The 26,446-nt window shown below is 38.3% G+C and overlaps 1 protein-coding gene and 1 pseudogene across 1 annotated transcript in view; one reads left to right on the top strand and one right to left on the bottom strand.

The window, feature by feature from the left end:
- CMPK1 (cytidine/uridine monophosphate kinase 1) overlaps positions 1–24,280 on the bottom strand; it is a 29,435-nt gene extending 5,155 nt beyond the window's left edge. Inside the window, exons 1-2 of the mRNA XM_024571051.3 lie at positions 24,030–24,280; positions 2,206–2,352 (exon numbers count right to left, since the gene is read on the bottom strand). Coding sequence (XP_024426819.2) covers positions 2,206–2,352; positions 24,030–24,200 — 318 coding nt within the window. The 5' untranslated portion in view covers positions 24,201–24,280. The remainder of the gene's footprint in view (positions 1–2,205; positions 2,353–24,029) is intronic.
- LOC112314475 (histone H3.3-like) lies at positions 11,468–12,498 on the top strand (annotated as a pseudogene).
- Positions 24,281–26,446: the final 2,166 nt, after the last annotated feature.

Genomic DNA, 26,446 nt, shown 5'->3' with positions numbered 1-26,446 from the left:
CCTGCTATAACATTTCTACACCAATTATGATAGTGGAAGATACATGAAAAGGTACATCAATATTCTACTCACTCAACATACATTTATTCAAGGCTAACTCTCAGGGGACATGAAGAGCAAGGACATGGGGAGCTCACAGTCCAGTGGATAACAAATATGTAATTAAATGTGCTACGTTCTATGATGAGGTATAAAAGGACGCTATGATAAAACAAAGAAGCAAGCACAAACTACCTGGGAAACTCAGAAGCTTTATCTGAGAGGTGGCAGCAGCACTGAATCCTGAATAGTGCAGTGGCAGGCAGACAGGGATCCAAGTACTCCAGACAGTGTAAAGTGCATGTATAAAGGCTCAGAAATGAGAAAGTGTCCAGCTCTGATGAATCTGAAGTGAACTGGTATGGCTGATTCTTAGGATATGTGTATAAAATGGTGGGAGATGCGACTAGAAAATAAGAGGGGCAAGATTAACGGAGACCTTGTAATGCCACACAGAGGGTCTGGTTTTTATTCTGGAAGCAATACAGCGTCACTAGGGAACTTTAAGCAAAGAAGAACATGCTCACATCACCTTTCAGGGGGGAAAAAGTCACCCTGACTGCACCATGAAGGATGTATTAGAAAGGGACAAGAACGATTTAGGCAAAAAGACTAAGAGGTGGCTCTAGAGATAGTCAAGAAGAAAAGAGGGTCTAAACTAAGGTGACAGTTATAATAAAGAAAAGAGAAGAAACAGAAGAGGATTAAGAGAAAGATAAATGGAAGGATCTGCTCACTGAATGAATGTGGGAAAGTGAGGCAGACTTGGAAAATATAGCATGAAACCAAGATTTCTAGCCTGGGCAGCTGGGTAGATGAGATGGCAGACCCATTAAGCAGGACGAGAAACAAAGGTGATCACATTTTGGATGATACATTCAGTCTCTGATATGGTGATTTTGACACACCTGTAAGACATACCGATGGATGCCTAGTAGTTGGTTAGAGATGTAGGCCTGCAGTTCAGAAAACAAAAGCATACTATAGCTACAGATTTTTGGCACCATTAGCACATGGAAAGCCTTAGGCATGGCTAAAACCATCCAGGCAAGAAATACATAAAATGACAGAAGAACCCAGGATAAAACCCTGAGAAATGTACGGTTTAGGAAACTTGCAGAAGATTTATCAAAGGAGACTCAAGAAATAGTAGTCACTGAAGTAGCAAGAACATCAAGAAAAATGGGGTCACAGAGAACAAAGAAGGAATGAGTTTCAAAAAGACAGCGAGCAGAGTTAAATGCTACAAGAAAAATGACAAAAATATCCCCTGTATTTGATATAGATTATTGGTAACACCAGCAAGAATAGTTTCAATGAATGTGGACATAGAACCTGACTGCAATGGGTTATAAGTAGAAAGTGGAAAGGTAAAAAATGTAGACAGGTCTTTCACGGTGCTTAGCTGTAAGTGGAGAAAGAGCATTACATCCAGAGAATAAGGAGATTTATTACCCTGGAATGGAAGTAGGTTATTTCAATCTCTGAGACAAGAGGTGAGAATGTGTGTGAATAAGCTACTCTTCATCCTCAAGTTTCTGATTCTATCCAGATGCTCACATATCTCTTTCCCATCAAGTTTCAACTATTCCTTGCTGTTCCCATTCTTGCATTTCTCCTTGACTGTTTCTTACATGTGAAAATACTCATTAATGACTAGAAGTGGAAAGCTATGAAAATGCATCTTTTTTTCTTATGGGAAATATTTTACTTAGATAGCTGTTAATCTTAGCATTTCATATTGAAGATGGTGATGCATACACCAGAAAAGAAGATACCAAGACTGAGAGAATGGCAACAATAGGAAGGTCATGGAAGACAGGGATAAAGGTAGGGAAGCAGGGAGGGAGGAAGGAAGGAAGTTTGCAAAAGAACAGAAAAGGGAAAGGAGGAGGGGGAGGAAAAAGAGGGAAAGAAGAAAAAGAAGAAACAAGTGGAAAGAGATCATCGAGTGCACACATATAAATGTTGAGTTGATCCCAGACCAAAGTAAAGCATGCTTGCTACTGTCCATTTTCTTCCCATGTGGAAGTGGAGTTCCCACTCTTAAACACCACTATCATCTTCTACAGGGAAATTCCATACTCTGTTTTTCATTACTCTAAAGGTAGATTTAAATTCTTGTTTCCTTGCTGGTTTAAACTGGTTGGCATCCACACTCCTTACCCTCTTTAACAAACTGATGGTTATCTCAACTGGCACAATCCTTCCATCTTTAATGTATTTTTCAATGAGTTCACCATACTGTGAATCTGGGTTTTTCCTTTCATCACGAAGAAGTTCTCCTGCAGAAAGGTGAGTGTAGCCATATTTCTGAAAGAAACAACAAATAGGGGGAAAAAATTAGAATACAGTTAACCCAGTAGGACTATTGGTTTTATCTCTTCATTTTACTCTATACTTTAATTTCTATACTTTATTTTTTCTTACAATAAAAAAGCTTTGCTTATATAATAAATAATCTAAAAATTTAGCCCTAGCTGGTGTGGCTCAGTAGATTGAATGCCAGCCTGCAAACCAAAGGGTCACCGGTTTGATTCCCAGTCAGGCCACATGTCTGGGTTGCGGGCCAGGTCCCCAATGGGGAGGACGGGGGTGTGCGAGAGGCAGTCATACATGATGTTTCTCTCCCTCTCTCTCTCCCTAGCCCTCTGTGTAAAAATAAATAAAATCTTTTAAAAAATTCAAGGCAAAAACCCCCCAAAAATCTTACCACTGTTGGCTGTACCCACCTTCTTTAAAGTCTGCTTCCCTTCCTTAAACTCAACATGTCTAAACTGAACTCATAGGCATTTACACAACCCCCATTCTTCTGTTTTATTACCTTTCTCAGTAAACAGCACACAATCAAAAAGTATCTTACCAAGTATTACTGTCTCTCCACCTAGTAAACCAGCATCTTCCTTCCCACTCTCCAAAGTCCATTTCCTACTTCTCTAATGAGGTCTCATATTAGAATGAGAATACAGTTACCTATTTTATAAGTTGGTGGGATGATTAAATGAGATAATATATGGAAATTGCATACCAGAGAGCCTAACACATAATAGGGGATAAAAGCCACCAATTAGCTCTTTGCCATCATGAAAATATTTATCTTAAATAATCCAGAAGCATTTTTACAATTTATATATACCATTTTCATATTTTAATATGTGTATGTATATATTCACTTTAATGGTTTTGATAGAAAGACTATTAGTCCCTTCATTAGAAGGGACTTAAGTGAGATAATAGATATGAATATCCTATGAAAGATCAATAAGTATAATATTTGACTGGCTAATCGTTAAGGACTTACAAATGATGTATTAGGTCATAGGTCACAGTATAGGGTAGTTGAGCTAAGTCATGTAATATGCTATGGTATCGTTCTGCCATTTCCCCAAGGTCAGAATGAGAACACAATATTGATCTAAGAAACAATTCTGAATATTGAAAAGCTTCCTCTACAAGAACTTGTACATCCTCTTTTTTGAATCAAAAGAATCATAAAATCTATTTTTTAAATGTTTTTACTCTCAAACATGAGGATACTCAGAACCATATCCAATATTCAGTTACAACAATCATCTCATCCCAAATTCTTACGACTCCCTAAGTGGGTTTTTTTCTTATCCATAGTAAGTGTACAATAAATATTTGATAACTTAAATCTTATCTTTAATTTCAATGTTAAGATTTGAGGCAGCCCATATGCCCGCCCCCTTTTAAAGTAGCATTTCAATTACACATTTTACAAAAACTCTTTCAATTTCCTAAGGTATGGTAAATTTCTCTCTTTTTTGGATTGCAGAAGCCATACATTCTCTACCCCTTTTTCTATTTCCAAAAATTGTTAACTAAACTTGTTCCTGCTCCCTAAAAGAAGTTACCAGTAAGGTCATCAGCAAAGGAAAAACTCTAAGCAGTTTATCTGCTGACTAAAATTGGGCATAAAGTTTGGTGAGAATAAACAAAAACTATAGTATCACACACGTCTCTCAATCATCCAGTTCCTTCCATTAGAAGAAATGACCAAAAGTGTATTTAGCTGTTAATAGGCCTTTAAAACATTCCCTATTATTTATAGAAAATGGAAATAAATATGAGTGTTTAATTATTTAAACTGTTATGTTAAAATTATTTCCACACCACACCATTTTTAAACGCCTCCTTTGATCACCAAGTATAAGCACACTTTTGAAAGATGGATGTAGAAAAGACTTTATAAAAAATGAGGTGTGACCTGCTTTCCCATTTATTATGTACAATTTTTAAAAAGCATTTTGCATATATACTGTCCACAGAATTTTACAGCAGCTTCATTTCCCACTGCTCACTTGGGCTCCTGCTTGGAAGTCTAAGCTTGCAGGATGGTCTCGCTGGTCTAGAAATCACAGCATATGGTAATACTGAATAAATGCAGAGACAAACAATACTAAACAATGGCAAATGCTCTGTGAAACACCAACAGTACAAGTGCTCTGCAGGGACTGCCTCTGCTGTACATAAACAGAGGCAGCTGGAAGCACATCTTAGTAATTTAGAAATTAGAATACACAGTTTGTTTCCTGACATTGCAGAGCTCAAATGTGCAAACTTTATTTTGCATTAAAATGGGTTTTGGTATACCACTTTTTTAAAGAAACTAGTTTGCAAACTGTAGAGGTACACAAATGATATTTTAAAAAATAGTTCATTTGTCAAGAAAGAAAAGAACCTGATCTGCGAAGCCCAAAAGCAACCCAAGGAATTTAAATAAACATAACCACATCCAACCTTAAGTGTGTCTATTTCTCATCCACATTCCATTTAAAAATATATCTTCCATTTATCAGTTACTTTTTTATACTATATTTTTCTTAAGGATTTTGTGGAAGATTCTTATCACAAAGTTTCTACAGCAAAAAAGCACCTATCACTTACATATTAGTTATTATGATATTTTAGTAACAGCTACACTTTAAAAGCTTGTTTTCAAGCATCTTGCTGTCATTAAGCAGTCACTGATTGCAATTTGAGGAAAGCAAGAACGGATATGTCCTAGGCTCAATCGAAACTTTTTCACATTCTCTGAAATGTCCTAGCAATTAAAATCTAGTGAGTCACTAACTACAGTCTTAAGAGCAATATTCAAAACCACAGCAGGTTATAAATACCATAAACTACAATAACTACAATTACGAGCTACTATTCAACTAAAAATAGTTTTCTAGTGACAAATGTATAAACAGTTCATTTAGAGTAACTGCCCTAATGTTTTACTTTCATTTTCTTTCTTAAGAAGTTAAAAAACAACTCTAATTTTTTCCTCCACAAAGATTTGGAGGGAGGAAAAAAGCACAATGTTCTCAACAAGTACAAAATGGCATTCTATATTACTACTACGAGGCAAATGTTGACAATATTATGATATCAAATCTCAAATCACCTTGATCAATTTCTCTCACTTCCTAGAAATTTGTCTTCCTTCTAAATTTAGGTAATGTGGTTATGCATGAAGAAAAACAATCAAACAAAAACAACAACAAATAAAGAGTTCAAGGTAAATGGCAAGTCGCGGGAGGCAAGAAGAGACCCAAATGCCAGGCACCTCCCCCTGCGAGGTGGCAATTAGAAAGTGCCACTGCACTGCTACTGAGCCTTGCATTACATAAAGGGAATGCAGCAGAGATATGAGATACAAATACTTTTTTTTAAAAAAAACAGAAAAGAAGGAGAACTATTGATATTTGCATATGACATGATACTATATAGGTTCTCTTTAGAGAACCCTAAAGATTCCACCAAAAGAATAAAAAACCCTACTAGAACAGATAAATGAATTCAGTAAAGTAGCCAGATATAAAATAAGTATCTGGAAATCAGTTTCATTTTTATACACCAACAATGAACTATCAGAAAGGGAAGCTAAGAAAACAATGCCATTTCAATTGTATCAAAAAATACTGAGGACTAAATTTAACCAAGGGTGTATGACCTGTACTTGGAAAATTATTAAGACATTGAGGAAAGAAAATGAAGAAGATACAAATAAGGGGAAGCATATACCACGTTCATGGATAGGAAGAATTAACATCACTAAAATGTCCACATTACCCAAAGCAATCTACAGAATCAATGCAATTCCTATCAGGATACCAATGACATATTTCACAGAACAGAACAAATGTTACAAAAACTTATATGGAACTGTTACTGAACAAAGTGGGATTTGGCTGCCTGCCACCATACACATGCGTAACACAAAGATTGATGGGGAAGGAAAAAGGTCTTTATTAAAATGTTGCCCAATTTTGGAGGAAGCTGGGGACTTCCTGGATCTAGGCCAATCTCTTCCATAAAACACAGAAAGAAGCCAGCCACCCCCAGAACCAGAGTCGGTGTCCAGACACCCCGCTCCATTCTTATTTGTCCTCCTGGGGCCCAAGACTTACACGAATGGCAACGGCTCTCCATCAGGCTCTTTCTCCCCGGAGTGCGTACTTGTGGGGCCAGCATTGCCATTGCCTTGCCACAGCTTCTTCCCCTTCCCTGGGTCACTGCCATATCACCACAGCTGGCTGTGCAGTGGCTGTGTCCATGGAAGCCCCCCAGAGCCTGAAGCTGTTTGCACTCCCAAGGCCGGCAAGGATTCTGGCCTGTGCATCCATGAGCTGAGAAGGGGCTATCCAGGACTCAGGCTGTGCTGCATGGAGCCACAGCGTCCCGTGGGCTGCCACTGACGAGGCACACAGGTCAGTGTGGGACTCAGCCTTCATGAGCCGGTTCCTGACCCAGGAAGCAAGGGCAAGGAAAAAAACCAGTGAGTGTCCATGTTCAATTCCATTTAAAAGTCTGGGTCCAAAATCCTATGTGCTCCTGAAGCAAATAGGAGGGTCTTTTTCTCTGTCCAAACATTTCACAAGCCTGGTGCATGCCCTCTGCAAGGGCCCTCTCCTGCCACCATGATCCAAAGCGGGGAGAGGGTTTCTAGCCCCACTGCAGCTTGGGATGTCCCTTGCCATGGGGCTGGTTTGTTTATCCTTACCTGGGGGTATAGAAATCTATTGTGCAGTTTTGGTCCCACTACCTCTGGCACTTCCTGATACCTCCTTGGGGGTCCCTCCCCTCTGCAACAGAACCACAAGAGACCTCAAATAGCCACAGCAATCTTGAGAAAGAACAAAGTTGGAGGAATCACACTACCTGATATCAAACTATACTAAAAGGCCATAGTCTTCAAACCAGCATGGTACTGGCATAAACACAGATAAATAGATCAATGGAACAGAATAGAGAGCCCAGAAGTAAACCCACACCTTTATGGTCAATTAATATTTGACAAAAGAGGCAAAAACACACAACGGGGTAAAGACAGTCTATTCAATAAATGATATTGGGGAAATTGGACAGATACATGTAAAAAATAGAACTAGACTACCTTCTTACATCATACACAAGAATAAAGTCAAAATGGCTTAAAGATCTACATGTTAGACATGAAACTAAAAATCCTAGAAGAAAACATAGACAATAAAATCTCAGACATTTTTCACAGCAGTATTTTTCTGATATATCTGGTTAGGCAAGGGAAACAAAAGAAAAAATAAACAAATGGGACTACATCAATCTAAAAGTTTTTTCACTGCAAAGAAAACCATCAATAAAGACAACCCATTGAATAGGAGAACATATTTGCCAATAATACAAAATTTATAAAGAATTTATAAAACAACACCAAAAAACAAACAATCCAATTAAAAAATGGGCAGAGGACCTGAATAGACACTTCTCAAAACAGGACATACAGATGACCAGTAGACATATGAAAAAATGCTCAATGTCACTAATCATCAGGGAAATGCATATTAAAACTATCACCTCATACCTGTCAAAATGCCTATCATTAATAAATCAACAAACATCAGGTGTTGACAAGGATGTAGAGTAAACCAAACCCTCATGCAGTATTGGTGGGAATGCAGATTGTTACAGCCACTGTGGAAAGCAGTATGGAGTTACCTCAAAAAATTTAAAATGGAACTGCCTTTTGACCCAGCAATTCCACTTCTGGGAATATATCTGAAGAAACCTGAAACACTAATTTGAAAAAATATATGTACCACTATATTCATTGTAGCATTATTTACTATAGCCAACATCTGGAAACAGCCCAAGTGCCTGTCAGTAGATGAGTGGATAAAAAAGCTGTGCTACATTTACACAATGGAATACTACGCACCCATAAAAAGGAAGGAGATCTTACCTTTTGTGACAGCATGGATGGACCTGGAAAGTATTATGCTAAGTGAAGTAAGTCAGTCAGACAAAGACAAGTACCATATGATTTTACTTAAATGTAGTTTCTAATGAATAAAATAAACAAATAAACAAAATAGAAACAGACTCGTAGATACAGAGAACAGACTGAGAGCTGCTGGGAGGTGGGGAGGGGAGGTTGAAGGGCTGGGTGAAAAAGGTAAAGGGACTGAACAAAGGAAAAACAAAAACTCATAGACACAGACAACAGTATGGTGATTACCAGAGGGAACGGGGATAGGTGAGGGGCGGTAGAAGAGGGTGAATGGGGGATAAATAATCGTGGAAGGAAACTTGACTTACAGTTGTAAACACACAATACAATGTACAGATGAAACCTATATAATTTTATTAACCAATATAACACAAACAAATTCAATAAAAAATTAAAATAAATAAATAAGTAATACAACTGACTGAGTTAAAACTCCTGGGTGTCCTTTAAATAGCTGACACATCTGTGAAACATTTAAGACGAAGTTTAGTTTGCATTCCCTGGAAGATTAGTGAACCTTAAAATCTAAATTCTGACTACGTACTATCAACAGTGCAGCTTTAGCAGAACACCTGGACCTGCTGCAGGTACTATTCAGAGCCATTCTCACTCACCAGTCTAGTACTTGTTGCCAACAATGGCTGTAGAGCCGACAGCATCCCAGCTACACGTCTCGTGAGGCTATCGTTATTTCAAAGGCATTCCCAACAGAACTTTTTTCAATTCCGCTAAATGATGTGTCTGGTAAGCACTTTCCAGGAACAGTACCTGCCAGTCTCCGGGAACTACTTTTCTTTGACTGCAAAACCAGCTAGCTACTCAGTGCACAGACAGTACTTCGAATTGGTCAACTGTTTAAGGGTTAGAAAAAGGGTTTTCCTATAATCACTATTAAAGAAAGATTAACATTAAAAAAAAAAAAAACCCACTATCCAGTGGGAGAAAAGCTAAAGTGTAATATTTAACTTAAATTACTGGCATATTTTCAATCTCATTTTTAGTCTGTCATCATTGGATTTCCAAATGTGTTCACTCTATTTGACCATGCGTATTTAATTGCAAATCTGCATATTAATATAAACTATGGAAGTTACAAACACAGCTAAATCTTTTCTAAAGCAAAAAGCCTTAGAAGACAGACTCCAAATTAACACAAAGCATACTTCTTTCTCTAATTAAAGAGTAATATTTTAAAAGCTTACATCCTGTAAAGCAGAAAAGAGGAGGGATATAAATTCAACTACAGACAATTACAGCACTATTTCATTTTCCTCAATGCTTTGCTCTTCATAAAAGAAAACCTTAATTCAGGCAATACATGGAACTTATTTTAAATCCATAAATATTTATTGAATGTCTACAAGGTGGCAGGCAATGTGCTGTTTCAGAGAAGGTAAAAAGGTTATATTCACAAAGGATGTACTAGTGACTTGCATATATAAGTGACTTGAGCCCTACTATTAATTAAGGCGAGTCTTCATATATGTATAACGTTTGCTAAGGAATCCCGTCTTCACCAGCCCTGTCTGCCTGAGGAAGAAGTTGATTCTTCAAAGGCAGTGGCAAGATGATAGACCAATAAATAAAACTTAAAGAAATGATGAGTTAGAAGCCACCAGGCTGTTTCCTCATTTGCATAGGCCTGGATATCTCTAACATTTTGCAGAAGGCTTATCAGATAATTGAGGACTTAGGTATCTGATTTACATACCAAAGGGCCCCTACAGCAACTATGAACTGGAATGTTAACATTCCAATTTCATTCCAGTGTGTCATTTCCAGTATTTTTCTTTTAATTTATCTCAGCCCTTCTGAATAGATCTGCATTCCTATAACAGAAGGGGATAGAAAATGGCTAAAGATAAAGACCAGGCCCAGAAACCGCCAGGGATTCCAGGAACTTAGAGGCAATGATTTGGAAACTTCAACATGAATGGATAGGCACTGAGGTCTTGTTACTCTTAGGAAACACTAATCTGATCTCGTTAACTAAATGATCAACTCTTAAAGTCACTGCAGAGCCCACAAGCTACACACTCACTTCACTACAACCCAAATATTGTTGCAGGTGGTCTAACAGCCTGGAATTCAGTTAATTCAGTTACTGTGAGAACACTCGAAGGGCAGACATCCAACCACCCAGCTGCATCCTAGCCTCCGTGCTTTCACCTTATGACAAAGAGTTCCTTAAATAGTAAGCATGCCCTACTGTACTTTTCCTCTCATTTTAAAAAGGTAATTAACATTAAAATGAGAATATCATTTACCCTATGAAAAGAAAGTCACCCTAAGAAAAATAACTACTTGAGAATGCAATTTGTAAAGAGCCTCATCACAAAATACCACAACATGTTAATAGCTCAGGTTCTCTTTAAGAACTAAAATGTGCCCTGGCTGGTGTAGCTCAGTGAATTGAGTGTGGGCTGCAAACCAAAGGGTTGTCGGTTCGATTCCCAGTCAGGGCACATGCCTGGGTTGCAGGCCAGGTCCCCAGTGGGGGCCACATGAGAGGCAACCACACATTGATATTTCTCTCTCTTTCTCCATCCCTTCCCCTCTCTCTAAAAATAAATAAATAAAAGAGTCGTTTAAGAAAAAGAATTGCTCTTTAAAAAAAAAGAACTAAAATGTATTTGGATTTATGAATCAGCACTTGAAAAAAATGTACAAAGGACATCAAACTCTGAATTCAATAATACATGCAAACATGACATTTGATCATCTGCAAAATTATCAAATGAATACAGAAGTGCATTTAGAGAACACACAGAATTCAGCAAGAACACAAGTACACAGCCTTGTATAAAGTCATATACTCATAACACTGAACTACAAGTTAAGAGATAAGCTTTTATAACTAAATTTTGCCACAACCCAGTGTGACATTGGGAAATTTATCTAACCTTTCTTAGATCTCAGTTTCTTATTTGTAAAATAAAAATACACACTATATAACCAAAAATAATATCTACACTACACAGTTAATATTATTAGCTGTTAGAAGCATCTCCCAAAGAACATACTCCTAAAAATGTGCTCTCTGCTACTAGATTCAAGACCTACTGTCAGAGTACTGAGATAGGTCAGGGAGGAGTCCAACAAACTCATACAGGCTAGCAGTCCTAAAGCAAAATCCCAAATAATCGGTGGCTAAACTAACTACAAATTACATAACAATAAAGGAACAGAACTACCTTACTGGCTCAACAGCAAATGAAATATATACAAGGAAAATGCAATGTCAAAGAATAACCATAGAGCAAGTAGAGTTGTAATATATGAAAATCCAATTCACGGGCGTATGTTGGGGGATAACCTCGGTGTCAGCCATCTTTCAATTGTGTTTGCAGCTGACGTGCCCTCTAAACGCCAGCACCTCCTCCAGCTCACCGAGCGGAGCTCCAGCCGAAGCAGAAGGAGGGTGAGTAAAGAGGTCCCTATATCATGGCTCATACAAAGCAGACTGACTGCAAATCGACTGGTGGTAAAGCACTGAGGAAGCAACTGGCTACCAAAGCCGCTCGCAAGAGTGCGCCCTCTACTGTAGGGGTGAAGAAACCTCATCATTACAGGCCTGGTACTGTGGCACTTCATGAAATTATACGTTATTAGAAGTCCACTGAACTTCTGATTCGCCAACTTCCCTTCCAGCGTCTAGCGTGAGAAATTGCTCAGGACTTCAAAACAGATCTGCGATTCCAGAGTGCAGCTATTGGTGCTTTGCAGGAGGCAAGTGAAGCCTATCTGGTTGGCCTTTTTGAAGACACCAACCTTTGTGCTATCCATGCCAAACGTGTAACAATTATGCCAAAAGTCATCCAGCTAGCACGCCACATACGCAGAGAACGTGCTTAAGAATCCACTATGATGGGAAACATTTCATTCTTTAAAATAAAATAAAATAAAAAAGAAGGGAACTAATTCTCTTCTTCCTGTTACTGGTAGTTCTGAACGTTAGATCTCTTTTTTCCATGGGTTCAAGAGGCACCTAAGTATATGATTGCAAATAGAAAATAGGGGACAGAAATCAGGTATTGGCAGCTTTTCCATTTTCATTTGTGTGTGAATTTTTAAAATATAAATGCGGGGACATAAAGCATTAATGCAAGTCAAGGTGTTTCAGTGAACAAGTTTCAAGCAGTTCAACTCTATAACAATATAAATAAACCTGTTAAATTTTTCTGGACAATGTAAAGCAATTCCACTCCTAGCCTTATACCCAATAAAATGGAAAACAGGGATTCAAACAGATGCTTGTATGCCAACATTCATTGTGACATTATTCACAAAAGCCAAAAGGTATAAATAGCCCATGTCCAATAAGATGAATAGATAAATAAAATCTGATATATACATACAATGAAACACTGCTCAGCCATAAAAAGGAATAAAGTTCCCATACATGCTAACATAGATGAACCTTAAAAAACATTATGCCAAGTGAAATAAGCCAAACACAAAAAGATAAATATTGTTTGATTCCACTTATACGAAGAACCAAAAATAGGCAAAATCATAGAAGCAGAAAGATTAGAGGTTACTAGGGGTTGGGGGAGGAGAGCAATGGGGAGTTATTACTCAATGGTACAGAGTTTGTATTTGAGGTGACAAAAAAGTTTTAGAAATGGTGGTGATGGTTGCACAACATTGTAAATGCAATTAATGCCACTGAAGGGTACATTTAAAATGGTTAAAAATGGCAATTTCATATTTTATTTTGCCACAGTTTTTAAAAATAATGTAATATACTAAATCATTAAATCATACTTTAAATGGGTGAATTGTATCTTTTGTGAATTACCATATCTCAATCAAGTTATTTTTTAAAAAACACAATTTTGGAAAAATCAGAAAATTTCAAAAAAAGGAATTAATTAAATAACATACCTAATTAGAGATTATGATATTATTATATACATTAGATAGTAAAAGTAGTTTATTAACATAATATGGTTGCAATAAGGCAAAAGCAGGTTTCCAGAGAGTACGAACCTACTAAAAAAAAAGTCTACCCTGGCCAGTGTGGCTCAGTTCGTTGGAGTGCCTCCCATAACCAAAAGGGTTGTGGGTTCCCAATCAGAGCACATACCTAGGTGCAAGTCTGATCCTTGGTCTGGGTGCATAAGAGAAGCAACAAACAGGTACTTCTCTCTCAAATCAATGTTTCTCTATCTCCCTTCCTCTCTCTCTAAAACACAATGAAAAAATGCCCTCGGGTAAGAATTAAAAAAAAAAAAAAAAAAGGTCTGCAAGACTATGCCCCAAAATACTGATTACTGGTAGTTTTCTCTGGATGATAAAATTACTAGTAATTTTTATACTCTTCTTTCTAATTTTTCCATAATGTATGTATACTACTCATATAATAAGAAAGTAAACAAAATATAAAGTATACACATCTTTAATAACAGGACAGTTAAAGTATACAACTTATGATACTTATCTGATCATTAGGTCATTTGACATCTAGTAACCTATTTTGAATATAATTAGCATTTATACTATAAACTTCTCCTTAAATCCATTTGCCCTTTCTAGGATTCTTACATTTAAGTTGACTACACACATTTCCTCTAAGTAGAAAAATCCTTCACATTCAATAGACTAGAAAATACCACACGAGATTTTTAAAAATCTGTAAACTGATTATTGTGGGTAATCATTTCCTTATGCTGTAGTAAACAACGGGAATATAATGCTCCCCAAAACTACCGATCCAAATTATTCTTTGAATTCTTTCCTGTAGATCTTTTTCAAAAAAAAGAAATGTTACCATTACACACTTACTGAGTGCCATGTACTGTGCCAAACACTGTAGAAGCATTATCTCATTTCATTTTTATAACAACCCAGTGGGTTGGCATTATTATCATCACTTTACAAATGAAGATACAGAATCAGAACTAAGATTCAAACAAACATCTGACTTCAAAAGTCCTCATTCTTTCTAATACTATGCTATATTGTAAAAAAGCTGGCCCTACTCTCCCATTTCTTAAATATTTTTAATTAAAAAAATACATATGTACAGAATTATTCTATTTCAAAAAGCTATTTCTTTTCCTGCCTTTACACATTCTTTGTTACCATTCTGAAGTTCAATGTAAACATGAAATACAGCAAGAATTTATAAATACAATACTTTGTCTCTCTCTCATTCATACAACACAGCATGCCAAAGAAGGTACATAATCAAAGTGATTGGAAAATTTGCTTCTTGAGTGACTATACTGGATTACACACTATCTTATGCTGACATCTAGGATACAGATCTGTTTTAGGATGAGCAAAACCACCTACTTCCATACCCTGTATTTTACAAAAGGGGAAATTGAGATAAAGTGATTTGCCAGTTGGTGGAAAGGAAACTGGCACTTGAAACCAGATCTCCTCTCAGTGACTCCATTACTCCACAGTGGGTCCCTGAGGTAATTCCTAGGTGACAGGTATGCAGATGGACTCTCTTGCCTTCAAGCTACTATAGTCTTTGAATACAGAATCTGCTGGTGGAAATTAAAAAGGCGACACAGAGTTGATGGACTTGATCATTCTGTTGTATCCTAGCATGGAGATGAGATCCACACACAAGAGCCAGGCATATCTGACTCAGCCAGATTCCGACTACCCAAGCTTCGTTTGCTTCCTTCTTGCCATTCTCCACTTCTGACACCATTCCGCTTCTCACCCAATAATCACTAATTAAGTAGCAAATAAAATTTTCCATTATTTAAAAACCTAAATTAACCATAAGTCAATTCCCAATTACATAATCAAAACACCATCCAGGTTGTCTTTCTACTCTCATAGATAGCAAGAAAACAGAAATTCATGTTATTATCTACCTAAACCTAAATCATAAAGGTAAGTCCTACAGATCAAATTAAACACAATACGTCCCAATTGCAAACATCAGTGACTATTACATTATGGAAAGTCCAAACAGAAAGTGGTTGAGGAAGCAGTCTTTTTCTGTGTCCCAAGGTAGGGCTTGTTGATATAGAATATAGGCTAATGATGAATGGAACCAACTTATGGGTCTTCTGGAGAAGACTGATGGAACCCAGGCATGGAACATACTGTTTCATGGAGCCCACACCATCAAAGTGAAAGTTTCTGAGAATGATAGGTAACAAATGGTGCTTTTTCCTTTACCAGATGAGGACCTTTGTTCACCATGCAGCCTAACACTGTTGGCAAACAAATTCAAGAGCATGTCAAGTTACACGTGTTCTAAATGCCCTTATCACATATTTAGTCTGTAAAAATGTTCCTGATTTGTCAGGTTAAAGCAACTGAATTGTTAGAGCAAATACATTTTCATATGGCAACTGGGCTAAACACATTAGCTTCATGATTAACAAAGTCAGGGTAATCGGGCCAACAAGACACAAAGAATAAGACAGTCTCCCCATCTCCACCCTTTCTCTCTAACCTGATCTAAAGTCCCATTACTAGAGCAATGTCTCTGAAATGCTCTGAATTTCAATTCAGAAGGACAATCATTAAAATACTGGAAGTTGCTCTAGGTGAGTCAGTGAGTGCGTGGTGAGTGAGCGTGAAGGCCAAGGACATTATGTACACTACTATAGACCTTACAACACTGTACATTTAGGCTACACTAAATTTGCAAAACATGAGATTAAATCAAGCACAAGAGAAAATGACATAATCAAGAGATGGGGTGAACATGAAATGCTGGGAGGCTGCTGATGGCATAAGATAGAATACTTACTGTTTTGTTTTGTTTTTAATCCTCATCAGAGGATATATTTACTAATTTTACAGGGAGAGGAAGGGAGAGAGAAGGAGAAAGAGAGAAACATCAATTGGTTACCTCCTATATGCACCCCAACCAGGGATCAAACCCATAGCCTAGGTATGTGCCTTAACAGAGGATGGTACCCACAAGGTTTTGGTGCATGAGATGATGCTCCAACCAACTGAGCCACCTGGCCAGGACCACAGCATACTGTTTTACAGCAAACTTTCTCTTACATAAGTATAAAGGATATACTCTAAAATAACAATAAAAAATATAGTGCATACATAAATCAGTAGCATAGTAATTTATTTTCATTACCAAATATTATGTACTGTACATAACTGTGCTATTTCTTCCTACAACTGGCAGCACAGGTTTGTTTAGACCAGCATCACCACAAACATGACGGCGACACCACCAGGCAACAGAAATTTTTCAGCTCCATTATAATATTATGGGACCACCATCATACATGTCTGTTGTTGACTGAAACATCATTATGTGGCATATGACTGTATATACCAGAAATATATATTTGGTCATCTACATGATGATCTAAATTCTTATAAATCACAATATCACAGGGAGACAATCAAATAATCATAAAAATAAAGGTGCATTACGAATGGATAAATGTTACAAAGAACAACAGATTTAAAAACTGGTAACTATTATAAAGGACAACAGAATTACAAGCCAACAGACGTGATGAGGTGCTCTGAGAACATACAGTACAGAAATCTGACCTCGTCTCAACCTGGGAGGGCAGGTTTCAGAGGAAACATTTAAGCTCATGGTTCCCAAACTATAAGCCAAAGTGCCTGGAGTACAGCAGCTAATTCACCAGAGTATCCTGGGTTTAAATTTCTAAGGAAAATAGCAATATTTGATGTCTGTTATATATCACATGAACTAGCAGCTCAGGGTAGTTCAGTTTCAACTTTAGATCATGGCACATTCCTTTTGAAGACATATCTTTGTGATGCTGATTTTTTGGTGGGTGCTTGTTATGATAATAAGTACCACATGAAAAGTAATGTGGAAAAGGAAATGAGGATGGAAGTGTACAATCTGATTCCAAGATATGAGAAACTACAGTGCCCAAAAGGCATTTACATCCCATTAGTTAAGTAATTGCGGAAAGGCAATTGCTACTTCTTCTTTTAAATTATAGGTATTAATTTCTTCAAACAGCTACAAAAATTGTTAGAGAATACTTATTAAGTACTGTTTAGATCTAACTTATTTAATAAATAGAACTATTAGATATTTCTTTTCAACTGAAATGGTTGTGAAAAAATTTACTGAGATGCTAAGGGAATCTTTAGTGTTTGGGAATCTCTGTATTAAACTAAGATCTGAAGGATGAATAGACATTTCAAACACCATGTAGTAGAAGGAGCAAAAGACAAGAAAGACAGGGTCCCCATCCTTGAAGATGTTACATTTAGCTAAGGAGGCAAAACTAAAAGATAAAACGTTTTAAAACTTGAATACTTGCAAAAATCTTTCATATCTTTTCTCATGAAAGTCTATTAAGTGTGTGTCTATTCCCATTCTAAATTGAGAGCCTCAAAAAGCCTATATCCCAGCACACAGATACAGCACAGTTTGCATTCAGGAAGTATTTCTGGGTCAACTGCACTTTTATAAGTTTACTCTCCTTAGGCTTTTCTCAGAAATGAAAGCTCCAATTACCCTATGCGAGGGTAACTCTGCTTTAAGTATTCTCTACTCCCTCATATCTCCCAAGTGCTGCTTTTCCACTGACATTCAAAATTGAGGCCACACATATTAACTGTCCTGGAAAGACTTCCCTGACCCACTAGACTGAAGTCTATATGTCCCTTATCTAAACACTGTATGTGGTATATTTCTATCACAGGACTTCCCACTTTATCCTGTAGTAGTCACTGATTAAATTCATTGTCTCCCCACTCACTGTAAACTTGTGATAACAGGGTCTGTGCCTTATTCATCTCAGCAACTACCATGGTGTCTAGCTCTCAAAAATGTTTTTTGAATAAATGACAAGTACAGGGAACTAAAAAACAAAACAAAACTACTTGTGCCATTTCACCTTAATGGGCTTCTTGGAAAAAAACAAGGAATTTACTCAAAAACTTTACAAAGAAAACTTACAAATTTGTAAAAATGAAAATGATTGATAATCATCCAGTGCCGGCAAAGAATCAATACTCTGCTTATATAAATATAAAAACAATAATGTTTTTGGAAACTAATCTGACAGTGGAAGAAGGTATAAGGGAGATAAATGGTAATGGAAAAAATACAATAAATATAAATTTTTAAAAAAGGTAATCTGACAATTAATTATCTATTAAAATTTGAAACACACCTATCCTCTGACTCAGCAATCCTATGTAGGGGTTCAGAATGAATCACTTCAAGATGTGCCTCTGTGGTATCTGGACTATTTTGAGTTAAAGGCAACCAAGACCTACTTTTAGGAACCTTACTGACAAAAATAATATGCAGTGTTATGTTTACAAGGAAATTTACTGCCCTGGCTGGTGTGGCTCTATGGATTGAGCACCGGCCTGTGATTCAGAGGGTCGCCCATTTGATTCCCAGTCAGGGCACATGCCTGGGTTTCAGGCCAGGTCCCCAGTGGGGGGCCCGTGAGAGGAAACCACACATTGATGTTTCTCTCCCTCTCTTTCTCCCTCCCTTCCCCTCTCTCTAAAAATAAATACATAAAATCTTTTTTTTTTTAAAAAAGAAGGTTACTGAAGCACTACTTGCAATAGCAAAATAATTCCTGGAGACTATCATGAATGTTTATCAATAGGGGAATGGTACAACCATGCTATGTAACATCCATTTTATAGAATATTCTGCAGCTGCTAATAAGAATGAATTAAATCTATATGTAAAGACCTTAAAAAAATCCATGATACATTCAGTAGAAAATAGAATACTCCCAACTGGACATAAAAACGATAAATATATGCATTTTTATTTATAAGAATGTTAAGAAAGAGATGAGGAGGCAGTTAACACCAGACAGTTATAGTGACCTCAGATTAGAGGACAATAACTTTTCCCAAACAGTATGTAACTTTTGTAACTTAAAATAGGCCAAAAAAAAGAGAAGGTTTTAAAAATGAGAGTAATGTCAAAATATAGTCTTTCCTCCATGTTCATAACAAAAAAAAATCCTATGTTACAACCACTTTTAATGAAACGGTGGTGCTTCAGAAGAGTCAAGAATTCTGTGAACTATCTCTTTTACAACAATTTAAATTGTATTTCAAAAAAACCCCAACAACTATTTCTTACTCTACCCTATCCCACCAAAAGGAGAGAGAAACCTATTCTTAAACTAGCTTAATGTCCAGTGGATCTTCCTATCTAGTTTCATCTATGAATGGCAATCTGCTTCAGGGGCTTGTAATCAGGAGCTTGGAAATTCTAGAACGCTCAGATTTTCACAACCATACCATTCATTTACTGAGAGTAAACAGAAATGTTACATGAGAAACTTGAGCAAGACAGAGGTAGGTCTCCTTCAAATCCCTCTATCCTGAAATTGGGAGAGCTAACTGCTACTTGGGCGCCCCCTGGGGATCAAATTTTAAATTTATTTACATCTTAATTTTTTTTAATCCTCACTACAAGACAAGCTTATTGATTTGCAAGAGAGGGGAAGGGAGGGAGAGAGGGAGAGAAACATTGATGTGAGAGAGAAACATCAATGGATTGCTTCTCGTATGCGCCCTGACCAGGGACGGAACCTGCAACCCAGGTATGTGTCATTATGGGGGCCCCGCAGCCTCAGACCTTTCAGTTTATAGGACAACCCTCCAACCAATGGAGCCACACCAGCCAGGGTAAAAATATTTTTACATCTTTAGGACAAACTAGTATCCTCTAACAATATTTAAAGAATACTTATTAAGCACCTACTATGTGCCAGGCACAACGTTCAATACTTAAGACACAAAGATAAGTAAAATCAAGTTTCTGATTTCTACATGCTTAAAGTCAGTATCAACCAAAACTTTCTAAGGACAGCAGGTAGGATGGCCAAAGTATGAGTTACAAAACTTGGAAGTCATGACACAAAAGACAAGAATGCTTTTGGGGTACTATAGAAAGCAATTTGGCATGGATATAAGCTTTAGCATAATTTGTTTAGTAAGCAAAATATTCACCATCTTCAAAAGAAAGATTTAAATATCCCTTCCAGCTAACACATGCAAAATTGTAGTTGTTATTTTCAAATACAAGTTTGGGTATGGCACCATAGTTTTTCTTGGGTGAAAACAATATAAAGTTTAATTTGAATAATTCATAAATAAGGCAATATTCCCATCATGACTTTTTTAGTAACAAGTTATTTCACAACAACTCTACTCTGAACACTAACTCTAAGAGGACTGCACTGATTTAAAACATGGCTAATTTTCTAAGCCAGACGGTGAGGGACAAATACCATATGATCTCACCTTTAACTGGACCATAATAAATAGAAGAAAAAAAGGAAACAAAATATAACCAGAGACATTGAAGTTAAGAACAATCTAACAATGGGCAGAGGGGAGTGGGGAGGGGACAGTGAGGAGAGGGGATTACAGGAACTACTATAAAGGACACATGGACAAAATCAAGGGGGACGGTGGAGGTGGGGTAGGGAGGGGGGTTCAGCTGGGGTGGGTTGGAAGGATGGGAGAAAAGGCACACAACTGTAATTGAATAACAATAAAAATTAAAATTAAAATAAAAAAATATAGTCATCTTTTTACTTTAAAAAAAGCTGAAATAAACGCACTATTTTGAAAAATAAAAAAATAAAATAAAAAATGGCTAATTTTCAAAAACAAATTGGGTATGAGGGGACACAGAAAATAGAAACAATTGGTTAGAAAATAAAATTAAACTGAAAAACACCAGTACAAATTAGTGGGCAAATTAGTAAAACCCCTCAAACCTTTCTTCCTTAGTTCAGAACACTTTTAGATTTGCCTTTTCTTCCTCAAGGTCTAGGAGAGCAAGCAACAGAGGTAGCCTTCCCCTCCAGAAAGAAAAATAAGTACTATCTTCCCTCCACCTCCACCCTCATCCCTAAAAGCAATGCCCCAGGACATCAGACAGCCAGATAGTGGCAGGTTCTGTAGCCAGGTTCCTAAAATGCAGTTAGGCAGGCAGACTGATCTGGAAATCAATGTACTTTCCACAAAGAAATTATTCTATTTCAACCATATTTCAGGGCTCCTGTGAGCTAGATTAGCATTGGCATGATAGTTGGGAAATTTAGCCTTGTTTATATAGCTTTTTCCCTATAGGAAAAAAAAAATCAGTTCCAAGAACTACAATCTTTTGGGATTCAATTAATGTTTGCCTGATAGTAAAATATTGAATAAAAATACAAGGGACTCATAAAGAGAAAAAAAAAACCTCTCTGATTTACCTGACCATAGACATTCCATTGTTTAATAGTCAGCTGGATGATAGCAATTACTAAATTATCAACTGTTTGGAATTTGCAGATATCAACTTAATGTATATGGCAATTGGAATCAACGGTAACTATTTTCATGAAAGATGACAGTGTAAAACAGTTTAAGCTTATATAATTGTTGAAATCTTAAAGAATAAGATAATAAATTATAAGAGGGTGGCAGGACCAAGCAAAAAGGAATAGGACTCATGGACAACAGTGTGGTAGGGCAAGGGAGGTGTAAGGAGGACTAAATGCTAATGGAAAAATACGATAAAAATGAATTAAAAACATAAAGTATACATGGAATTTTGGAAAAAAATTATAAAACATACCTCATTATGGAAATCTTACAATAGATAATTAACAGATTTAAAATATTATCAGGCCTTACTGACCAGAGATCAGAATAAATACTTGTTACAGAATATGTAGTTTATTTTTAATCCAGTGCAGTAACACGGGTATTATTAGTTTGGTTGTGGACATTTAAAGCCACTTTACTAAGGAAAAAAAAGCCACTTTATGATTCAGAAACAAAATATTTAAGTGCATTTAAATATAACGGTGATAAACTAATTTTTAAAAAGTAACACTACTACAAAGTAAAAATAACCAATCTCAGAAATTAAAGACAGGATGCCTAAAATTGAGAAAAAAATATTTGCATATATGTATGCCACAGATTTTACTTCATTTAATATTCACAAATACCATAGGTATTATTTTTCCCTTTTTTACAGAGAAACTCAAGCTAAAAGTAACAACTTCTCTGGAACTAAAGAAACCGTAAATGGCAGTTAAGGTTTGACTCCATATTTATTTGACTCTAAAGTCTTTGCTCTTTCCTCTATCATGCTATTTACATGAGTCATTTCATACCTAAAACAGAAACTTGAAATCATCCCATTGTCACTTGGCTTCTAAAAAAGAACCAACAAAAATAAAGAAAAATATTTATGTATTTTTGGTTGAATCAGTTTCACTTTTATTCCTAAAAATGATCGATAAAGATAAATACAGCTGTAGAACACACAATGAAGTAGATGTTACCATCCGACTTCTTCTGGATGTTCTTAAACATAGGACAGGAGTGAACCGTATGAACACGGAAGGAAAAAAACTAAGCCCAAAGCTAAAATAAGCCACATCACGCGACAGAGGGAATAATTTTAGAAGTTCTGGGTCAAAACTTTTGTTGGTCACCGAGTTTCACAGGCACTCTCTTGGTATTTTAAGTACCCATGTCACCTCTTCGGTTTCTACATATTTTGTTTTCCTTCTCTCCGAAATATTCCCCAGACTGTCCAATAAGCATTTCTCTTCAGTGTTATTGCAAGTAACCACGTATCTGTTTTAAAGTTTTTAACAGAATTGAAGTGGTAACCTTATCACGATTTAGGGAGAAAAAAAAAAAGTATCACAGTGTCAGAGTTGGGAGGTATTTTACACTGACTTTAAACTAAACTGGGTGCACAGCCTGTTATGTTCTGGAGGCGGCAACCGAGACTGAGGGAGAGGAAGTAACCTGACCACCAACAAAGCGTGAGTTGGCTGGGCACGGCCTGAGGTTGCAGCTTGATCTCAGCGCTGGGCTCCACGGCTTTTCCAACCACTGACTGCGTCAGGGCTGGCACTGCCAACTGAAGAGGCCAGAGGCGCTACTGGCAGATCACAGAACACCTGAAGTAATAGTTTGTCCACTGGGACTTCTTTCTAGGGTTAAGCCTGGTTAGTTGAAGATTCGTAGTTTAGAGAGCCCACGGGAAACGGCAGAGTAGAAAAACCGGTCTCGCCCTGGCCGGGTGGCTCAGTTGGTTGGAGCGCTGTCCTCTACACCAAAAGGTTGAGGGTTCCATTCCAGGTCAAGGCACTAGTACCTATGTCACCTGTTCCATCCCAGGTTGGGGCGAGCACGGGAGGCAACAAATCGAGGTTTCTCTCTCTTTCCCTCCCACCCCCACTCTCGTTCCCTCTTCTCCTCTCTAAAAACAATAAACACATCCTCGAGTGAGAAATAAAATAAGAAAAATCGGCGTGCCCCTCAGACAAGCAGCTGTAGACAGACACCGCCTCTAACCTAAATCCGCGCTCCTGCTGCCTGTGATTACTCCACACCCAACGACACATTGAACTCTGCGCGCTGGGGAGTCCCCGGATGCTGATCCTCCCGTGATTCCTTTCCAGCCCACTCTCAAAACGAACTTTGTCCCAAAACGTAAACCAAGAGGGGCGCAGGAACAAAGCGAGTCCAAGCAGTTTCCCTCCACTCCCGGAGCCCCCAGAGCCAGACGGTCATGGACTACTAGTCCCGACATGCTGTGCGCCTGGGGACCCCCGACACCGCCACGCGGGTGGCGCGACGGTCGCCGGGACTCGTAGTCCGCGGCTCCGTGGCTCCAGGGGGCGCGGACGGCGGGCGCCACGGGACAAGGCGGCCCAGCCTCCGGTCAAGTCCAGGAGACAGCCAGCTGCCCAGGCCTCACCTCGACGATGCGAGCGCACTGGGTTCCCTTGCCGGCGCCGGGACCGCCGAGGACGAACACAACCAGCGGTTTCATGAGGCGGTGAGGGCCGAGGAAGAGCAGCCGGCTGGTCAGCAGCGGGAAACTAAGGCCCAGCACGTGCAGCAGGCTGCTGCCGCAGCGGCTCAGCATACACAGTGTCTCTGCCGGACGCTGAGGGAGCTGACAGCAGCCGGCCGGCGGAGGCGCGGGGCGGGGCGGCGGCAAGGGGGCGGGCCGAGCCAGCGCCCGCCGCAGCCGGGCAGCCCGGGCGTCCTCGCGGGCCGGAAGAGGAGGGTCTTCCACTGCTCTCGGGCGGTGGCGCTGGGCCTGGCAGACGGGGCCGCGCCCCCTCCCCTCCCTTCGTTGCTGCCCGCTCGTTCATTGGCTCAGTCCGTTGGTTCTTTATCCTATACATCCTTGTGTCAGGTCTGTGCTGGAGTCTGTGACGCGGCACACGTGAAAGCAGAGCCTATTGTCTCTATTCACAAGGAGTTTAAATTCCAGTGGAGAGGCACCCGACCTGAACAAGCCAACCCACGAATAAGTAAATAAAAACAAATAGCAACATACAAAGAAAAAAATAAAATAGCAATTTGAGCTTCGAAGGGGAAAGAAACGGAATAATAACAGGGATGAATGTAATTTGGGAAAGGTAGTCAGAAAAGACTTCTGTAGAGTTGACATTTAGGCCAAGACACAGGGATAGGAAAGAGCAAAACCAAGCAGAGACTAGAAGAGTGCCCCACGAAAACAGAAAAGCGTGTGCAAAAACCCTGAAACGGCTTGTGTTAGAGAAGACAAGTAAGACCTGAGCTATATGAATGACGTGAATAACAGAAGGTGCAAGAGTTAGACTGATGGCAGGTCATTCAGGCGCTTTAGTTGAGGAAAGGAGTTTGGGTTATACTCTAATTGCACTGGGAAGCTCTTTTAACTCTTAACTCCATTCCTCTGTCCCTTGCATGAAGGAGAACAATCTTAAAGGAGAAGAAAAGGAGTCTAAAGAATGTGTCTTGGTGACCATAGACCTTTAATAAAAGTTGGAGGGAGGAAGAGGAGCCTAAAAAGGAAGAGCCAGAAAGGTAGGAGAAAAAACATATGAATGTGGTGTTCCAGCAAAAAGTATTTCGGGTGGGATTTTGGTGATGCAGTAGTGAACATTGTGTTAAAATCAGATAAGTATAAATAAATTGACTTTGGCAATAGGAAGACTTTAGACTTATGAATTCTACAGTTCTACCCAAAGCAGGTCACACACTATATTTAATATGAAGCCAGATTGAAAGAGGACTGGGTAGGAGATGAGGTGCTGAAGACAACAGAGAGAATAAGGGGTCAACGTATTTGATGACACTAGGAGTGATAATGTCTAATATGGCTGCCACTAGCCACATACGGCTATTTAAGTTAATTATATGAAATACAATTAAAAATTCAATTCCTCAGTCATACTAACAAAATTTCAAGTGCTCAATAATCACACGTGTCCAGAGGCAATTGTACTGGACTGTGCACATACAGAACATTTCCATCATCACAAAGTTTCTTATTGGGCAAATGCTGTATTAGAACTTACATTTGAGCTACTAAGATCGATGTGAAAGAAAGGAAGAGGGGCAACCCCTTGAAAAGATAAATCCAGTGGGTTCCAAAGGGCACATGAACAGCCTTAGATAATTAAAAGGTCTTAGAGATAAAGAAGTTCACTTATAATAGGAGTTACAAGACGGGTACAATTACAGGAAAGTTTGAAGGTAAGGAAGCATTCAGCTGAGGGCAAAAAGAAGGGAGTAGGATGTTTGAGAAAAGAGAAGGTATGAAGTAGATATCTTTCAGGGTGGAAAATTGGCTTTCTAAAGAAAACTAATCAGTAGGACTTCCGAGCAATATTAGGAACTCATTTGGTGTTTGAGTTTGTCAACCATAAAACAGAATCAACTAGGAATTGTTACCAAAAATGATTTATTCAGGAAAAATATTGTAATCCAGTATGTACAAACATCGCAGGCCATGTACATGAACTACCAGAAGCCCGTTCAGAACTCAACCTCGGCATCATCCCCCAAGAGCTCCTCCCTGACCTTCCTGTTAACAGCTGACCATGGTAAGAGATTGCACTGCTTTAGGGCTCCTCCCACAGGTTCTAGCTTCTCTGGAGGCCCTACCTATGGATTTTGTGCAGGTTAAAGTCTCTGTCATAAATTTTATGAAGATTTTGGATTTAAAAGTATTTGAAGATGTTTGTTCAGGTGCAGGCAGAGAGAAGACAGGTGGTTGAGTTTATCCAGGGTAGGAGTTTTGCCAAACAAGTACAACTGAGGGAGACTGAGCCAAGAGGATATTGGCAACAGAATGTTTACAATGATGTATGTGAGCTCAAAACCATACAGAAAGCA

The sequence above is a fragment of the Desmodus rotundus genome, chromosome 3, assembly GCF_022682495.2.
Source record: "Desmodus rotundus isolate HL8 chromosome 3, HLdesRot8A.1, whole genome shotgun sequence".
Taxonomy (NCBI): domain Eukaryota; kingdom Metazoa; phylum Chordata; class Mammalia; order Chiroptera; family Phyllostomidae; genus Desmodus; species Desmodus rotundus.
Note: the sequence above shows the minus strand (reverse complement) of the source record. Positions and strands in the feature narration are given on the sequence as shown.